Source organism: Neomonachus schauinslandi, chromosome 8 (genome assembly GCF_002201575.2).
Source record: "Neomonachus schauinslandi chromosome 8, ASM220157v2, whole genome shotgun sequence".
In the NCBI taxonomy this organism is placed as follows: domain Eukaryota; kingdom Metazoa; phylum Chordata; class Mammalia; order Carnivora; family Phocidae; genus Neomonachus; species Neomonachus schauinslandi.
In genome coordinates, this window is record NC_058410.1 from 28410945 (window position 1) to 28426855 (window position 15911).

General features: G+C 43.2%; 1 protein-coding gene across 1 annotated transcript in view; it reads right to left on the reverse strand.

Moving 5' to 3' along the window:
• Positions 1-1152: 1152 nt before the first annotated feature.
• PDE7B (phosphodiesterase 7B) overlaps positions 1153-15911 on the reverse strand; it is a 208643-nt gene continuing 193884 nt past the window's right edge. Inside the window, exons 8-12 of the mRNA XM_021693378.1 lie at positions 14668-14759; positions 12091-12235; positions 10099-10195; positions 5570-5650; positions 1153-1471 (exon numbers count right to left, since the gene is read on the reverse strand). Coding sequence (XP_021549053.1) covers positions 1257-1471; positions 5570-5650; positions 10099-10195; positions 12091-12235; positions 14668-14759 — 630 coding nt within the window. The 3' untranslated portion in view covers positions 1153-1256. The remainder of the gene's footprint in view (positions 1472-5569; positions 5651-10098; positions 10196-12090; positions 12236-14667; positions 14760-15911) is intronic.

A 15911-nucleotide genomic window follows, 5' to 3' on the forward strand; every position in this document is an offset into this window, starting at 1 on the left:
GAAAAGTGACTTCAGGCTTGTGGAAAGGTCTTGTTAATCTGAGGAAACGAGGCTCATAGATGAAACACTATGGTCTCAAGCGGAATGCGGGTGAAGTTTCCAGAATATTTCCTCAAAGACTTCAGTCAGTTTTGGTTTGTGACCTTAGCTGGAAAGCGCAAAGACGGGCATGGGAAGGCAGTTCAGAAGGATATCTGTGAGGATGGAGGTCGGGCAGCTTTCAGAAGGTGAAAGATGTTTAAAGTTAAGGCCTTTATCTGCAAACAACAGTATATGAATAAACTCTATGCCAGATTTACAAACGCATTCTCTTGGATTGAAACTAACAGGATTCTGTTCACAGTGCCGTTGTTTATACAGGTAGCAATCCCATAATACTCACGTATTTTGGCATGGGCATCAGTAGCGCTGCGTATTTACAGAAAATGGACACGTGTGCATATAAACATGTCACGGGATCTGAGTTACTGATAAAAGACAGATCGGCTAATGGTGCAAAGGAATGAACTGTACAGCACCTTCCCCTCGGATCGGATAGGAAACGCGGTCTCTTAAACTGAGCAGACGCCAAATCTCTGACCCAAAGCGGCATCAAGTCAGTAACGAAACAATGAACCCCCCCTGTTCAAGTTTGGGTACATTGAGTGATCTTAGTCCCAAGTTTTAGATCCATTGTCTAGTGCATAAAATAGAAAAGTTAAAAAGATCTATTATTATTTTTATAATAATAATTATTATTAAAATAGAAGGTCCTTTCTCACGTTCTCTTTTGTGCTCTGGCACCTAAGACCCATCTCCTTGGAGCGCCCAGTGTGCTGGTGTTATTGCCATGCAGATCAGCAGTCAGATGGCAAATGCTAAAAACGCTCTGGACTTAGCCACTGTCGCCTGTCACAGTGTGACCCAGGGCCCGAGGGGGACATGGCAGGAGCACCTCTTTCTTACTCCCCAGTCTTCTCCTTGAGGGGCCAACCTGCCTCCCCCCACCCCCCAGAATCGGCTCCCACGTTCCTGAATGGAGTTGCTTATTTCGGCAGCGAATGCTGAGGTGACGGATGGCTTCTGTACACTTGGAAAAAGGAGAGGAGGCAGGTGAGTAGGAGGAGGGTGGCCTTGCAGAGAGCCCCGGGGACGACACCCAGCGCGGGGCTGGGCTGGTCGCCGAGACCCCCCCCAGAGCTGCCACCCTCTCAGGAGGCCTCTGCTCGAGGAGGTTCTCCTTCGGTCTGCGTGGAGCAGGGGCAGCGGGGCTGGGACTATGGGGCGTCGCCTTTGGTCCCAGTCTGCTCCTGGTTCTCAGTCCCCGGGCCTGCGTGCTCCGCGCCGCCGCTTCTGTGCTGCTTGGGCAACAGGCTCTTCCACTGGGCTTTGTTGTGGGAGAGGTGACGTAGCATGCTCTCAGACAGGGCGCTGTGGCCCGTGAAACGGGCCCACTCCCGGAAAAGTGGCTCCACAATGTAGGTCATGAAACCTAGAACAGGCAAGGCCAAGTTCAGCCCCGTGAAGGCGGTACAACCCTCGCCTTCCTCCCTCCCAGACCCAGGTGGGACGCCGCTCTGTGCCCGACCCAGAGATACGGAGGCAAAAGATGACTCGCTCCCTACCCTTTGGTTTAGGAGCACCAGGTGTGTCACCTAGGGCTTGTTTCTTAACCCCTCGGGCCTCAGTTTCCTCATCTGTAAAAAGGAGCTAGGAAGAGTCCCAAACCCATAGGGTTGTTAGGACAATGAAATGACTTGAGGCAAGTGAAATGCTCAGAAAGCTCCTGGCACCTAGTAAACTTTCAATACATGTTGGCTGTTATTATTTGCTGAGGGAGAAAGACATTTGAACAGAAAGCTAGGAAAAAGTCTGTGTGGGAGCTGAGGAGGGGGTGGGGGAGGGGAGGAAAGGGTGAACGATATCAGGAAGGGGCACATCGTTGTTTAGACCCATCTGGAGAATTCATATGTTTACCCTGTAGGATATTTTTTCAAGAGTATTGATCCACGGTTTTGTCTTACTCTCAATTATGTTAAGCGACTAAATTAGAAAGTCAAGTTCACTCATCTTCAATACGGATTTTTACCTGCATAAAATCCCTATGTTAATGACCAGATACGATTGGTTGATATTAGATATGTCTGTTCTCTTAATTATTTTAGACTCCTTGTGTTCTAGTCATATTTCAATGTTAGGGTGCTTTCCATATTAAATATGATTTATTAAAGCCAAGACGATTTTCAGTCTAGGCTGGGATGATTGGAATAATCACAAACTTGGACATACTTAGGTTTTATTGAAATGTAGGTGTGGGGAGAAAAGGCAAGGGTTTTTTCAGCATAACGAATTTTCCACCAACTGACACTTTATGTTCACAAGGCTGTGAATTATAAGGCTTGATTTGCTGATCTTTTTATTGAACAAAGAGCAGATGCTTGGCCTTTGAGGATGCTACAGAGATGGAAAAAGGATGCAGGAATGCAAAATGTTATTTCACATTTCTGCATTATCTCATCATATGTGAAATATGATTTAAGTATTATGAGGTCATTTTAGCTCACCCAAACCTAAGGAGGAAATTTTAAGCCAACGATAAGGTTATATAGGGAGTCAGCAAGTAGGGATTTCTTTGAATGTTCTTGTTTGCTATTCCCGAATTTTCTTCACTACCTCCATAACCTCCATATCTAATTTCTAATATCCTTCACCGTAAGAGAGATTTGATATTAGAAAGGCAGTTCACAAAATTATACTATTCTCAAGTTTAAAGTGTAAATATTTATCAAGTTTACCTTAATATAAAAAAGTTACAAATCCAACATTCAAAAATCTGGTACTTAAAAATCAACTCATTTTCTTCCTGACGTTACTAGGGGATTATCCCTCCGTATTTCTACTTGTCCGACGTAAAGACCTCTCATAGTAGATTAGGAAAGTAGATTTGAAGTCTGAATAGACACCAGGAGGTACTTTTTCAAATGAAAGTGACTTCTTCATGATCGCATTTGGGAAACTGTCCCATCCGTTCCCAGTGCATTGTGTCAAGCTCTCTCTTCTATGCAAGCAACCACAGACTGACTGCCTGGATTTTGTCCTCCTGGAGGGCTGGGAGTGGGGGAAGGGATACATGGTGGCCTCAGAGCAAACAGGGATTGAAAGCAAGCCTCTTTCTCCTCCCCCTCCTATAGCTTTCACCAATTAGAGATTCATTCCATCTAATATCTTCTTTCTAAAATGCAGAATTTGGTGGAGAGAGGGAAAGGGATTTTATTTTATTTTTATTTTTTAAAGATTTTATTTATTTAATTATTTATTTGACAGAGAGAGAGACGGTGAGAGAGGGAACACAAGCAGGGGGAGTGGGAGAGGGAGAAGCAGGCTTCCCGCGGAGCAGGGAGCCCGATGCGGGGCTGGATCTCGGGACCCTGGGATCCTGACCCAAGCTGAAGACAGACGCTTAACGATTCAGCCACCCAGGAGCCCGGGAAAGGGATTTTAAATCCCACTTCCACTTGGGTGAATATGAATGACTTAAACAGAAAATCAGATCTAAACCTGAGATGGCACGTGGGGAAATTCTCACTGTGGATTGGGACAGGAAAAGGAGAGGGGACAGTTTCAGCCCCAGGAGAATCAGGGCAGAGGAAATAGCTGCTTTACTTAAGACCCGCTGGCAAAATCCTCGTCTGGGAGGCTGAAGCCTGCAGCTCCCATCAGACTCTGTCTATCTTTGGATTTTTCCAGTTTAGCCTGATCTACCCCTTCACACCACACCTCCCAATCCTGACCCTACAGAGCCCGGAGACGTGGAACAGAGACCGAGAAAGATTTATGTACGAAGGGTTGTTTTATCATCACCTTCTCTTTCTCTCTATTATTGGTGTGCTGGTGTAGCATCCCTGAGACTTTCCTATTCACTCAATCCCCACCCCATTTTTAAAACAGGTATCTATGGTAACCACATTTTCCTGTGCTGAAAACCAGGACATATGATCTGACAAAATAAATGTGTTCTCATAACAACAACAGGGTAGAATCTCTAAAATCAGGTCTCTCTTGCAAATCCAGGTTGTGTGCTTAACGATGTGAATGCTTGTCACAAAATGTCTTTAACAGGAGCCTGGCAAATTTCCTTCTAGCCAGAGCTTAACGAACAGGGCCCCAGGGTTGGGAATTTGGTCAGGGTCTATTCCTTTTAAATCGCATCTGCAGAACCTCCATAACTAAAGCAACCCGAGAGGGGGGGGATTGGCTCCAAGGACACCAAGTCTGATTTCTGTTGATGCTGCTCCCCTCCCCACACTGTCCCAGGGATTCTGTAGCTATGTCATTGCCCTGGATTCTTCCTGGTTGTTTTTTTTAATTTAATTTTTATTTTTTTTATAACACTCCCACCTTTTCCTTTTTTGGGTGAAAGAATCAGTTTAATTGTAAAAACAACATAACAATACTAAGGGCAATTTGGAAAAAAATGGATCACCAATAATCCCATAATTTCAATATATCTATTTTAATATTTGCATACATTATTCAAATCTTTGTAACTAGATTAATTTTGTTTCTATTTCCTGAGGATGACTTTATGACTCTTTTGTGGATTCGGTTTGACTCCCAGTGATTATAAGCATACTATTATTTGAGTAACTTGCTCTGGTTTTCCTAATTTTCAGCTTATTTTTTCTGATGCCCTGTTCCCTCCCAAGTAGGGGCTTTAAGCCTTGAGCCTTGCAGAGGGCTGCACCCTGTGAATGCATTAAGCTCTCTGAGGTCTGTGGGAGCTAGGACATGTCAGGGCTAGTTTATGAGTAAGAGAGTTCAACTTCTAAGTTTGGTTTTAACTGGAAGGAACTGCAAGGGAATGAAGGACTTGCCTTAAATGTAGATGGAATTGGTAGAGTGTTTTAAGAACTGATAGAAATTCTTACTGGATCAAAAATAATTTCCTATGTGCCTGAAATTTCCACCATTTGATTTGTTTAATGATTTTATGCATAAAGTAATAATTATTTTAGATGCATTAGCATCACAGTTGAACAGTTTACTGCAATTGATTCTTGAGAATAAGACTGAAAGTAAGTTTTGAAGTGGAGAGTAAAGAAGCATGGGACCCTGGGCCACAAGCGATAACATGGTTTGCAGAGCATGGGCCCTTGGGATTGCGTTGGGGATGAAGGGTAGTGGGGCAGATTGGAAAGGTCCTCAAGGTTGATTCTGCCGACTTCCCACTCATCAGGTTCTAAACAGTGTGAACTAATCTGTTCCTCAGCAGCAAATAGTTGGTTCTCATGACTTTCCTTCTACTCGATTTGGTTTTGATTCGATTCTGAACTACGAAGTTAATAGAGGCTAGTTAAGGGTCTGACACAAAGCCTTTACTCCATTTTTCATAGTTGCTCAGTTGGAAATTACCCAGTAGATCAGTCATGATTAGAGGGTTTATTTGGACTCAGCCATTCATTAAACCTCCAGTTTGGATTTTTCAAAGGCTGCGTGTAGATTTTCTTTTCTTTGTGACTCTGGCAGAGGTACCAAAAGTATTTATTTAAAATTAAAACTGAAAAAAAAATTAAAACTGAATTCAACTCACCAATTTGTATGCTAGGGATTGAATCTTTCTGTTGATTACAAAGCGGACTGATTTCCAGTTCAAATTTCTGTTCAAGGTCACCTAAGAAGAAAGAAGAAGAAACACTGGTAATCTAGAATTTGTAAAAATGAGTGTTGCTAGCTTTAGTGATCTAGTTCAAAGAAGTTATTCTGGGAATTACCGTTTGCTGCCTGTTACCATTAGGAACTCCCTAACACCCGCGTGCTCTGGTAGCTTCTGAAAATTTAAAATATCAAGAGTGTCAAGGACAACTTACAATAGGCTCATTGTAAATAGGTATGCTCTGGGGCTAGAATAAACTTTTGACTAAGATCTATAAAAACAAGGATACAAGTAATGAGCAATTTCCTACATGAAATAGAAGTTCTGGCTTTAAGTTACAGGTTAAGAGAACAGATTTTGTGCTCCCCCAGCCTTTCCCCCTGCCTGAGCCTAGTCTGATTTCCTCTGAACAACCAGGAATAGTGAGTAGGCAGGAAATGGGTGGGGGTGAGGGACTAGAAAATCTCACTTGAGGAACATCTCCGTCTATAGCTACAATATTAAGCAGAAATAAAGATTATCACCTTTAATCTGACTTAGTGTCACCTTGTGTAACTAAAGTTAAAAAAAAGTATAAAATTCAGAAAAATACTTCTTTTCAATGCCTTTGCCAGCTAGAAGACCAAAGGCGAAATGTACCATGTAAAGCTTTATCAGAATACTTTATCAGTCCTTCGGGGGCTGAAAGGTTATGGGTAAATTTTGTGTTGGGAAAAACAGTCTGGTTAATCAGTAGAGAAGCTGGTCCTCAGAAACATTAGCTGAGTTCACAGTTGTGAATGTACACCTCTAAACGAGAGGAGATCCAAATACAACATTTGTATTGTGCTTAGTGCGTGCCAGGCACTATTCTAAGCATTTTACATATGTTAATTAATTTTATCCTCATAACAACTTCATTGTAGTACCCATATTACAGATGAAGAAACTGAGATGAAGGGAAGTATTTTGACCCAAGTTGTCACATTACTAATAAAGGGGGGAGCCTAGATTCCAACCTAAAAGTCTGGCTCCAAAGTGTCTGCACCTAACAGCTGAGCTGGAACCTAAGAGCTGCCACACCTCTGTCATTTGTTTTAAGCCTGTAGCCCTGCCTCCTGTGGTCCCCTGGGCCCTGGTTATTCTCACGACTGAGGTAAGGAGATCAGTGTGGCTTAACCTGAAGAACCCAGGGAAGCCAGATGATAATAGCCTTCTGAGGACAGGGCATGATGGGTGGCGCCTGGGTGGCTCAGTCGTTAAGCGTCTGCCTTCGGCTCAGGTCATGATCCCAGGGTCCTGGGATCGAGCCCCGCGTCGGGCTCCCTGCTCCGCGGGAAGCCTGCTTCTCCCTCTCCCACTCCCCCTGCTTGTGTTCCTGCTCTCGCTATCTCTCTCTCTCTGTCAAATAAATAAATAAAATCTTAAAAAAAAAATAAAATGAGTTCTAATATTAAAATGAGTTCTACTCCTAACTGCCATAATTCTATTCATCGTGATTTTTCAGTCAGGCTTGACACTTTGGAGGAATCATCTTTGATTTCTCCCTTCCCTTCACCTTCCATATTGTGGCATCAAATCCTGTTTATTCCTCTCTTGGGACATCTTTTTTCCCCTATTCACACTCTGCTTGACTCTATTCTGGCTTATTAATAACTCACTTTTAGTGTTTGCTTCTTAGCTAGTTTTCTTCCTTCAGTATTTCTTCTACTTCGAATATATGTGTTGCCTCAATTGCACTTTCTAAGATGACTCTCATTGTCATGTTCTCTACTTGAGCCTGGTTAGTGTACAAATCCACAAATCCCCACATTCTTGCTTTCTATGGGTCCGGGTTGCTATATGAAGCAGGTCCCCATTTCAGTGCCTTTGTCCATGTCTATCCCTCCCTAGGCAGACCAACAGCATCCGACAGGACTTTTGGCAATGATGGAAATGTTCTCTGCACTGCCCAGCATAGTGGCTTTTTGCAATATGATCAATAAAACCGAGGAACTAAAATTTGAATTTAATTAAATTTAATTATTTTAAATTTAACTAGTCACATATGCTTCATGGCTCTCCTATTGGAAAATACAGGACGCTAACTACACATCCTCCAACACATCCAGTTCAGAGTCTATGTCCTCAGTACCAATCTTCTCCTGTGACCTCCACTGAGAGGTCATCCAATTAGATCAGGTATTCATTCAACATAGACTTATAAAGAACTGTACATTTCAGATTCTCTGTTAATCAATGTAGAGAATACAAAGAGAAAAGTTGCATCATTTTGCTCCTCCAGGAAATTTACTGCCTAGTATCTTGAGGTTATGAACCATTAACTATACTTCTTTGTATCCTTCACGACCCCTCCATGGGGCTTTGTACATAGGGAAATTAACAGTTGTGCTAAGGTTTAGACAAAGCTGGAAGCAGATGTTCAATAGAAACTCTTGGGAATCTCGGTTGATTGAGAAGCTATCAATCGGTGGTTATAAGACAGAGATTCTACTTCCTTAAAACATGGAGAGGAGGGAGTTGAATGATGTTCAGAATCCTAATTTCTGTTCTCGGAATTTAATGCTATTTTCCTAATTCATGGGATGTCATCTTCCTTCCCCCCTAAGTCCTCAACCTTGATTTTAAAAGTTTTCCTCTGCTCAGCATCATGAGCAATTAAAGATACTTGGGCTAAGACTATGAGCAGTCTGTGGAAACCCAAATCCTAAACTGAGAGCCAGAATAAGATTGATCAAAATGATACAAATGGTGCTTATAGAATTACAAAAATTAATTCCCTAAAGAGGATAGGCAGTTTGGATGACCAGAGAGTCCAGTCTTTCTTTCTCCTTTTAAACAGGTAAAACTTCTGCATGACCATAATGCTATTAAATTAAAAAGGACCTGACATATCCTCTCTGTATTCCTTTCTCTGCCAGGAGACACACCAGAGCAAAGTGCATGGAAGCTCACCTTTTGTGGTCAGAGTTACAGGTGTTCTAGTTTGTTCTATCTTATAACACTGCATGTGCATATATTGTTAGGACAACAACGGGTTTTGGTAAAGAGATCTTATGGATTCCCTTTCTTGGTTGGTCCTATTTACTCCATGTAGTTAATAACTTCAATTCCCCAGCTCCGTGGGGCTTACTATCTGCCCAAGGGACATGGCCCCCTGCCTCAAGTTGCTCATCATCTAAATAGGAGGTAAGATAAGCAAAGGAAAGGGTTAAATGGCAATCAGTGCCAACAGGGGCAGATGACTGAGTCAAAACCAAGAGGGACAGAGGAGAATCTCTTTTCTGCCCCATCGTTTGATTTCCAAGCATGAGGATCTTAGCCCTTCTCTCATATTGCTATTTCAATATTTTCTATATCACAGAGTAAATACTTGTCTGATCTAAGCCTCCTGTTCCAATTTCATCATATTTCCTTTTGTTTTCTCTCGGTCGAGATTTTATATCATAGGCCACAAGAGAACTGATTTTTGACTTCTAGCCACTCGCACTCAGTCGAAGTGAAGTCACACAGAGTTGTGGGCACTCCATGAGCGCTTTTCCTCTGAGCGAAAGAGATGGTAGCAGAGCCTCCTGGCCCCACGTGAACCCAACCCCTTCTGCTTTGTCTTCTGCCTTTGGGACCATCTCAATGACACTGACACATCTTTCGATGGAAGCTTCTCCAAAAGCCTCACTGTCGCTACTTGACCTCCCCACAGAGCTGGTATGTGGGACACTTCAGGCTTTATTTGTTCTCAGCCTCTCAAACCTGATCCTGTCACTAACATCAGGGCACTGTTGTGCCTGAACAAACATCCTGAGCACTGAAACCAGGCCTGAAGAAACAAGGCTGTGTTTAAAGGCCGATATCCCACCCAGCGTCAGGATCCTGTTCGCTAATTCATAGCCTTATTTCTGAATGAGGTTAACCTCTTAAAAATTATACCCGAACTTGAGGCCATTTCTCTTCTCCCTGAATATGTTTGAGAGGATGAGCTCAATTCTTGGTCAGCTGTGCTCGGGTTCATTATTAACTTTGTTTAAGGAAGCCAGGGGAAGGAATACAGAAGGAGTCTAAGTCCCTTCAGAGCTGAAAACATTGACCCCAAACGGCATTTCGCCTTTAGGCTGTGTTAAGCTCTTTAAAATGAAGGTCAGAGTAAAAATCAAGCTGCCCCTCACATTCTTATATCCACAGAGAAAAGCCATTAAAAAAATTACATATACATATATATAAATATATACACACACATATATTTATTTCCCACTTTTGCTCATTTTTATTATACCTCTTGACTACCTGTTTTTATAGTAAGACAGTGTTATTTATTTTTAAATTATTTCCAAAAAAGGGCCAGATGTTTTGCAAGAGAGTCAAAGAGAAAGGTTAGGAAAGAGTTGATGAAAGAACAAATGTCATGATAGATTGCCATTTCCTGTTTGATTAGGATAAACGTCCAACAGGAAGAGGGGCGGGGAGAGCTCAGCTGTCAGATCACTACTAACCTTGCCTGTAGAATTCTTCACAGACTCTTTCACTCCATTGCTTGCTCATCTCCCAGATTCTGCAAGGATTGCAAATGTCGGCACACTTCAAGGCAATCTGAGAAATGACAGGGCGGGGAGAGATGGTCAGAGGATGACCCTCAGCAGCAAATACACCCTATGCCCAAGGGCCCGTCCCACCCTCCAGGGTGCCTCATGGTCCCAAGCCCGTATTTACAGAGCGCCTCTTCAAGAAACAGCACTTCTTCACCACCACACAAAACCTTCATTCAGAATTCCCACTTTATAGCTTTGAGAAGGAGAGAAGAGCCACCGTCCAAGGACACAGAGCTTTCTGGAGAAGGCTTGGGGTGGGGTGGCCAAAGAAAGCGGGAGGTCTGGCTCCTTCTCTCGCCCCACCCCTTGAGAGCAGGGAAGCCGCAGGGGCCCCAGCCAGGTTCCAGTGAGATCATTTGGACCTCACCCTCACAGTGGCCACACTGACAGACTCCGTGTGTCACTTCGCTTCTGCGTGCGCTCTCGTGCCTGTGTCTATGTGTCCTAAGCAAGCCCCGACTGCCAGCCAGGGAGCTCGGTCCTATCAAACCTTGGAGCGTGTTATTTGCAAAGCTCATTCAAGGCTTACCTCACACTGGTCTGGATCGGGGATGCTGACTCTAAGAGGGTTACCTTGAATTCCCAGAAAAGTAGATTCCTCCCTTAACCACCGCCCGCTGAGATGGGCCCCCGCTAGCGCTCCCTGCCCACCAGCAAAGTCTATCTGTTTTGACTCAGTTCCTTGGCATCATAGAATCGCTGACCGTGCTGGCGTCTGGGAAAGCCCTGATCATATTAAAGTTACCAGTTTGATTGTTGAGGGGGACACCAGTCCAGATGGAGTAGGTGAGGGGCAGAAGTCACCCCCAGGCTCTGCCCTTCAGGAATTCATTTGCGTTAGCAAGCTTTCCTTTTGAAATGCAAGTGTGCCGGCCAATTCTTTCAGCTACTCCCAACCAAGCTGGAGTCGTGAGCACCAGATACCCTGATCTTTGTGGCACCCAGGGACTGAACACGAGTTTGGAAAGAAAAGAAGGACAGAGACCTAGTTCTACAGCTGGGAGGAAGGCATTTTCTCAGAAGGATGGAGCACTGGGGACAGCCACGGAGGGCAGCAGGAAAGCATGGAACAAAACCACTGTCCGGGTCAGTCTGCCGTGTGCAGCGCCATTTCCCTGGGTAAAGTTGGTCTATCTAGATGAATCCAGGGTCCATCCATTCAGCCTTTTGTGCCAAAAGGAAAGAAGGAAGACAAGAGAAAATACAAGAAAAGGGCTCTGGTTTAGACACCAGCTCAGACCTCCACTCCTGGGGTCCACTCGTCTTCTTGTTCTCATGTCACAAATGGCTTCTTGCCGTGGAATGAAGCAGGAAGGGTCGCGCCTGACACAATTTAGTTCATTCAGTTAAACTTAACCTAATTTATTGATTGGCGTCTAAAATTGGTAAGACTAGGTAAACATGTTTGTGAGTGATGAATTTAGGAATAACAGGAAGTAAAGCAGGGTTTGATGAAACAGGTTTTACGTGAAGGAAGATTACTTGGTTTTCAATTTTGTTCGTACTACAGTTTATATAATCTAGTTTTGTGATACAGAAACAGTATTTCTAAATTGTACAGGTATCACAGTGGTCACTTCTACATCGAGCCACAAAACATGGTAGGTTCTTACCACGTACAATCGTCCCGCAGGGCTACTTTATGGTTACTCGGCTACCGATCAAGGAAAAGTGAGAGATTATCAACTTAATGACACGAAACCCAGATTTTGCTTGCTTGGAAACCACTTAAAAATTTCATGTGTCTCAGAGCTTTTCATAAGGTTGGTCACTGCTCTAACTTATCCCGTGGGGGATACTCCTTCTCACAGGTGCTAAAGTGACTGATCACATCCCGAAGAAGCGTTTTTACTCAGCAAGGATGGCAGCCTTTGGGTTGTTGTTGTTGTTGTTTACCTGAAGCATAAAATGCCTGTCGTGTACATCCTCCAGTCTTAAATCTTTATTGTGGAGATGCGTTTTCAATCTGGTCAGAAATTCATTCTGCCTGTTGATGTCTGTTGCCAAGATCAAGGAGCCCAGCTGCTGTTCAATATCCTGTCTGCATCCACAAGAGGGAAAGAGAAGACACACACACACAAAGCAGATCCTTTTGAGGAGGGTGATTGATTCTGCCACCATCAGGTGGCTTGTAACCTCATTTCTGCCTTTGATTCTGTTTGTCACCGAGAGTCCAGTCCCTCTGAGCCCAAGGGGGATTCTCTCACCCACGGTCACTTCTGTCTTTGGGCAGGAGGTGTGCTAATAACTGTACAGCGTGATTGAAACCTTGAGTGAACAAAGTTGTGGTAGTTTATACATTCCCATGGTAACCATGGGTCTAAAACCTGAAAATCGACTAGAAATGCATGCTTTAAGTGGGACACAAAAAGACGGATAGAATTGCAGGAGTTTGGGTTGTGCTCCTAAAGAGTTGAAACCAGCTCAAACATTCAGATTTGCATGGGGAGAAAAGGGCATAATGATAGTACTAATGAGGAAGATAATAATAGTGACTATGCTATGGTATGGGAAGATACACCAACGGAACAAAACAGGCCAGGAAAGATACCGGAACTTAAAAAAGAATCATGGGTAGTTAAGACACCATTAAAAACCAGTGGGCAAGCAATATATTAGTCGACAAATGGTATAGGGAAAATGAGATATTTTGGAAAAATAAGCAAATTAGAGCTTTACCTCACACAGAGAAGGTAATCAATAGAAGAAAAGATCCATAACTATTTTTAAAAATTCATCTTTAAAAATTCAATATACGGCAACCCTCTCAGGTCCCCTCCCTCCTTGGGAGCTTTGTACTATCACTTTGTTATCGCTCAATAAACCTTGCTTTGCTGCCCACCATAATAAATAAATAATAAAAATTCAATATATTTAGGTTTGTATATAACATCTGCATTTAGCAGTCTATGTGAAGTTGATGGTCGCTTATGTTTGAATTCATTCTTTACTCCTCTGCCCCCCACGTCTTAGGTATATGGTGTCAAACTTTATATCCTTTTATTTGGTAGGGTGCATAGAGCACACAGAGTTGAATGAATAGGTATGAAGTAAATATCTGTCATCCCCAGCCAGGTCGAGAACATGAATACATAGGCAACTGCATACAAGGACTGACTCCTGCACCTGCCCCAATATTCCTTTTCAAATTATTGCATAACAGTGATTCTTCCCACAAAAGTGATTTATAACGCTGCATCCTACAAAGGCAAAACAAACATGGCATTTTTATCAGGAATCCATAGGGGTGAGTAGGCGTATCTCAGGATTAAGGCGGGTGAGACAAGTCTGGTCCCGAGTCCTTCCCTCCTTTCTTCCTTTAGTTTTGTTCTTTCCTGTCTGCTCTCTCTCCTTCTCTCCCTTCTCTCCTTTCTTTCTTTAGCTGTCCCTGCCACTTACCTCCTCCTTTCTTCTCCTTCTTACTTGATTTCTTACTCAAGTTTTTAGTTCTTTTGCATTTAGTTCTTTGGATCTTTCCAACTGTTCTAGCAAAAGGCACAGGTTTTTATGCCATGCATGATGATTGGTTTTATTTCATTCCAGGAGGTAAAAAGCTATCAGATTTAAAATTCTTCCTGCAAATGCCACATTCCTCTGGGTGCTAGGAAACAGCACCAGGTAGTATCACAGGGCCAGGAATAACGTAGGAGCCCAGAGCACACTGCCTGTTCTATAGAGATGCAACTCGGCACTTGACTTTAAGTTATGCAACCTTCAGAAAGAAGGGTGCAGGGATTTATCTATGTATTCTCCTCTAGCTATCCTGGGCTCTGCGCGTTTAATTTAACACGTCAGAATTAGTGGTGGCCTTGAAAGATGTTACAGCAGTTAACTCAGGACCATGTGGAAAATGAGGTACTGGCCTTGGATTTAGTAGGACTTGGCCTAAATACCTGGGCTAACAAACAGTGGACCAGGAAACTAGTATCTCCCTTTCTGTTTCAAATGCAAGAGACATAGGTAAATTAATGGCCAAAAAAACCGGCCGGGGCCAATTCAGTTACTTTAACAAGAGACAGTTCAGGAAAGAATTTCTGACTTCTATTTTTGCTAAGACTGGCCATTACAAAACAAACTTTATTGAACTAGTCTTAAATCTAGCTTGAGATCTCCTGTGTTCCTTCTTGATAAATATTTATTATTTGGATCTTCGTGGGAGGACAATGTTGCTAACATAAAAGACAGGAATTGGACAAAGCAGAGCATTGATGCTGAAGAGTGTGAAAGCTGAGAGCTGTTTATTATCCTTCTTCCTGATGTTAGGTCATAGACTATGCAAGGGCCTTTCAAAGCTCATGGAGAGATTCGGATTCTGGGTTGCTGTAACTGACACCTGATCGACAACCAAGCGCGGGCAGGAAGCGCAGTCGGCTGGCTCCCTGCCATTAACCCTGGTGTCTCCAGCATGCCCTGGAGAAAGCAGCTGATCTCTAAGGTGTGGACATCAGTACGTTTCAGCTCTACACCGCTTACGTCATTTCCTCTGGCAAGTGAGCAAGAAGCCTTGATTCTCGAAGCATGCCGATTGTAGATCGCCAGTGGTGATTCTCCAGCACAGACATATTCTAGAAAGAAAGAAAAAGCTATAAATGAGAGTGACGTCAGAGTCGGATCTTTCACACTGCACACAGTTTCCCTGAGGCCAGTGTTTTCCCTCCAGCCAGTCTACCTGGTGACAAAGGGGCAGACGAGAAAGGAAACATGAAATAAAACAACCACAGGCTTATAATGATGGTGGGATAGTGTCGGGGTAGTGGCTGGGCTGGCCCTTGCTGACCCTCCCCCGGTGGGTCATTCTCTCTTGCCCCTGCCTCCATTTTTCGTAGCTAAGTCAGGCAGCACTCAATGTAGAAGAGAACAAGTGAAGCAGGTAAAAATAGGCAGTAATGGATACCATGTGTCTATGTGCATAACATAATCCAAGATTATACTACTCAACTGGTCAGAGGCGGGCCTCACAACCTCCGATCCACTGCACTGACCATTGTTTCTCCACGCCGACAAGAACCTTCTGTGTCTGAACCAGCCCTGCAGCTGGTGACATGTTCAGATTCCTGAGTCCCAGTCAATACAGTCTTGATTTGGTAGGTTTGTGGTGAGTAATTTTCATGTTAACTAGAGCTTGAGAATCACTGCTATGGAAGCGGCTTTATCAATAACCTTCGTGATCAGTGTATTGGTATCTAGCCTTTTAGGGATGAGTTTCAATCCACAGTTGCTTCCTTGTTCAATGATCTTGATATTTCTTCCCTCGTGGGAACCTCTACTATGTTTCATCTCTCCTTTGACCTTATTGTTATCTTAAATAGGCTGCTTGTGTACACATTAGCTAACTGTTTAAATAACGACTAGTTCTTACAATCCATTGTGTTTCATGCGAATCAGCAAGCATTATGACCTTGCCACTGACCTGATGCATATAGGATTGAATCCCTCTGGTCCCCAGGAAATATTTTTGCTTTTTTTCATTTATTCATTCTCCATTTTGTTTCAAATGCGGTTATAAACTTACATAAAATTCAGGAAGATAGCACTTGTTAAAAATGATAAGGTATCGTATGACTCTGTGTATAGGAGGTACCCAGAGTAGTCAAATTCATAGAGACAGAAAGAAGAGTGGTTGCCAGGGGCTGGGGGAATAGGGAGTTATTATGTAATGAGTACAGAGTTTCAGTTTTGCAAGATGAAAAGAGTTCTAGAGATGGATGGTGGTGATG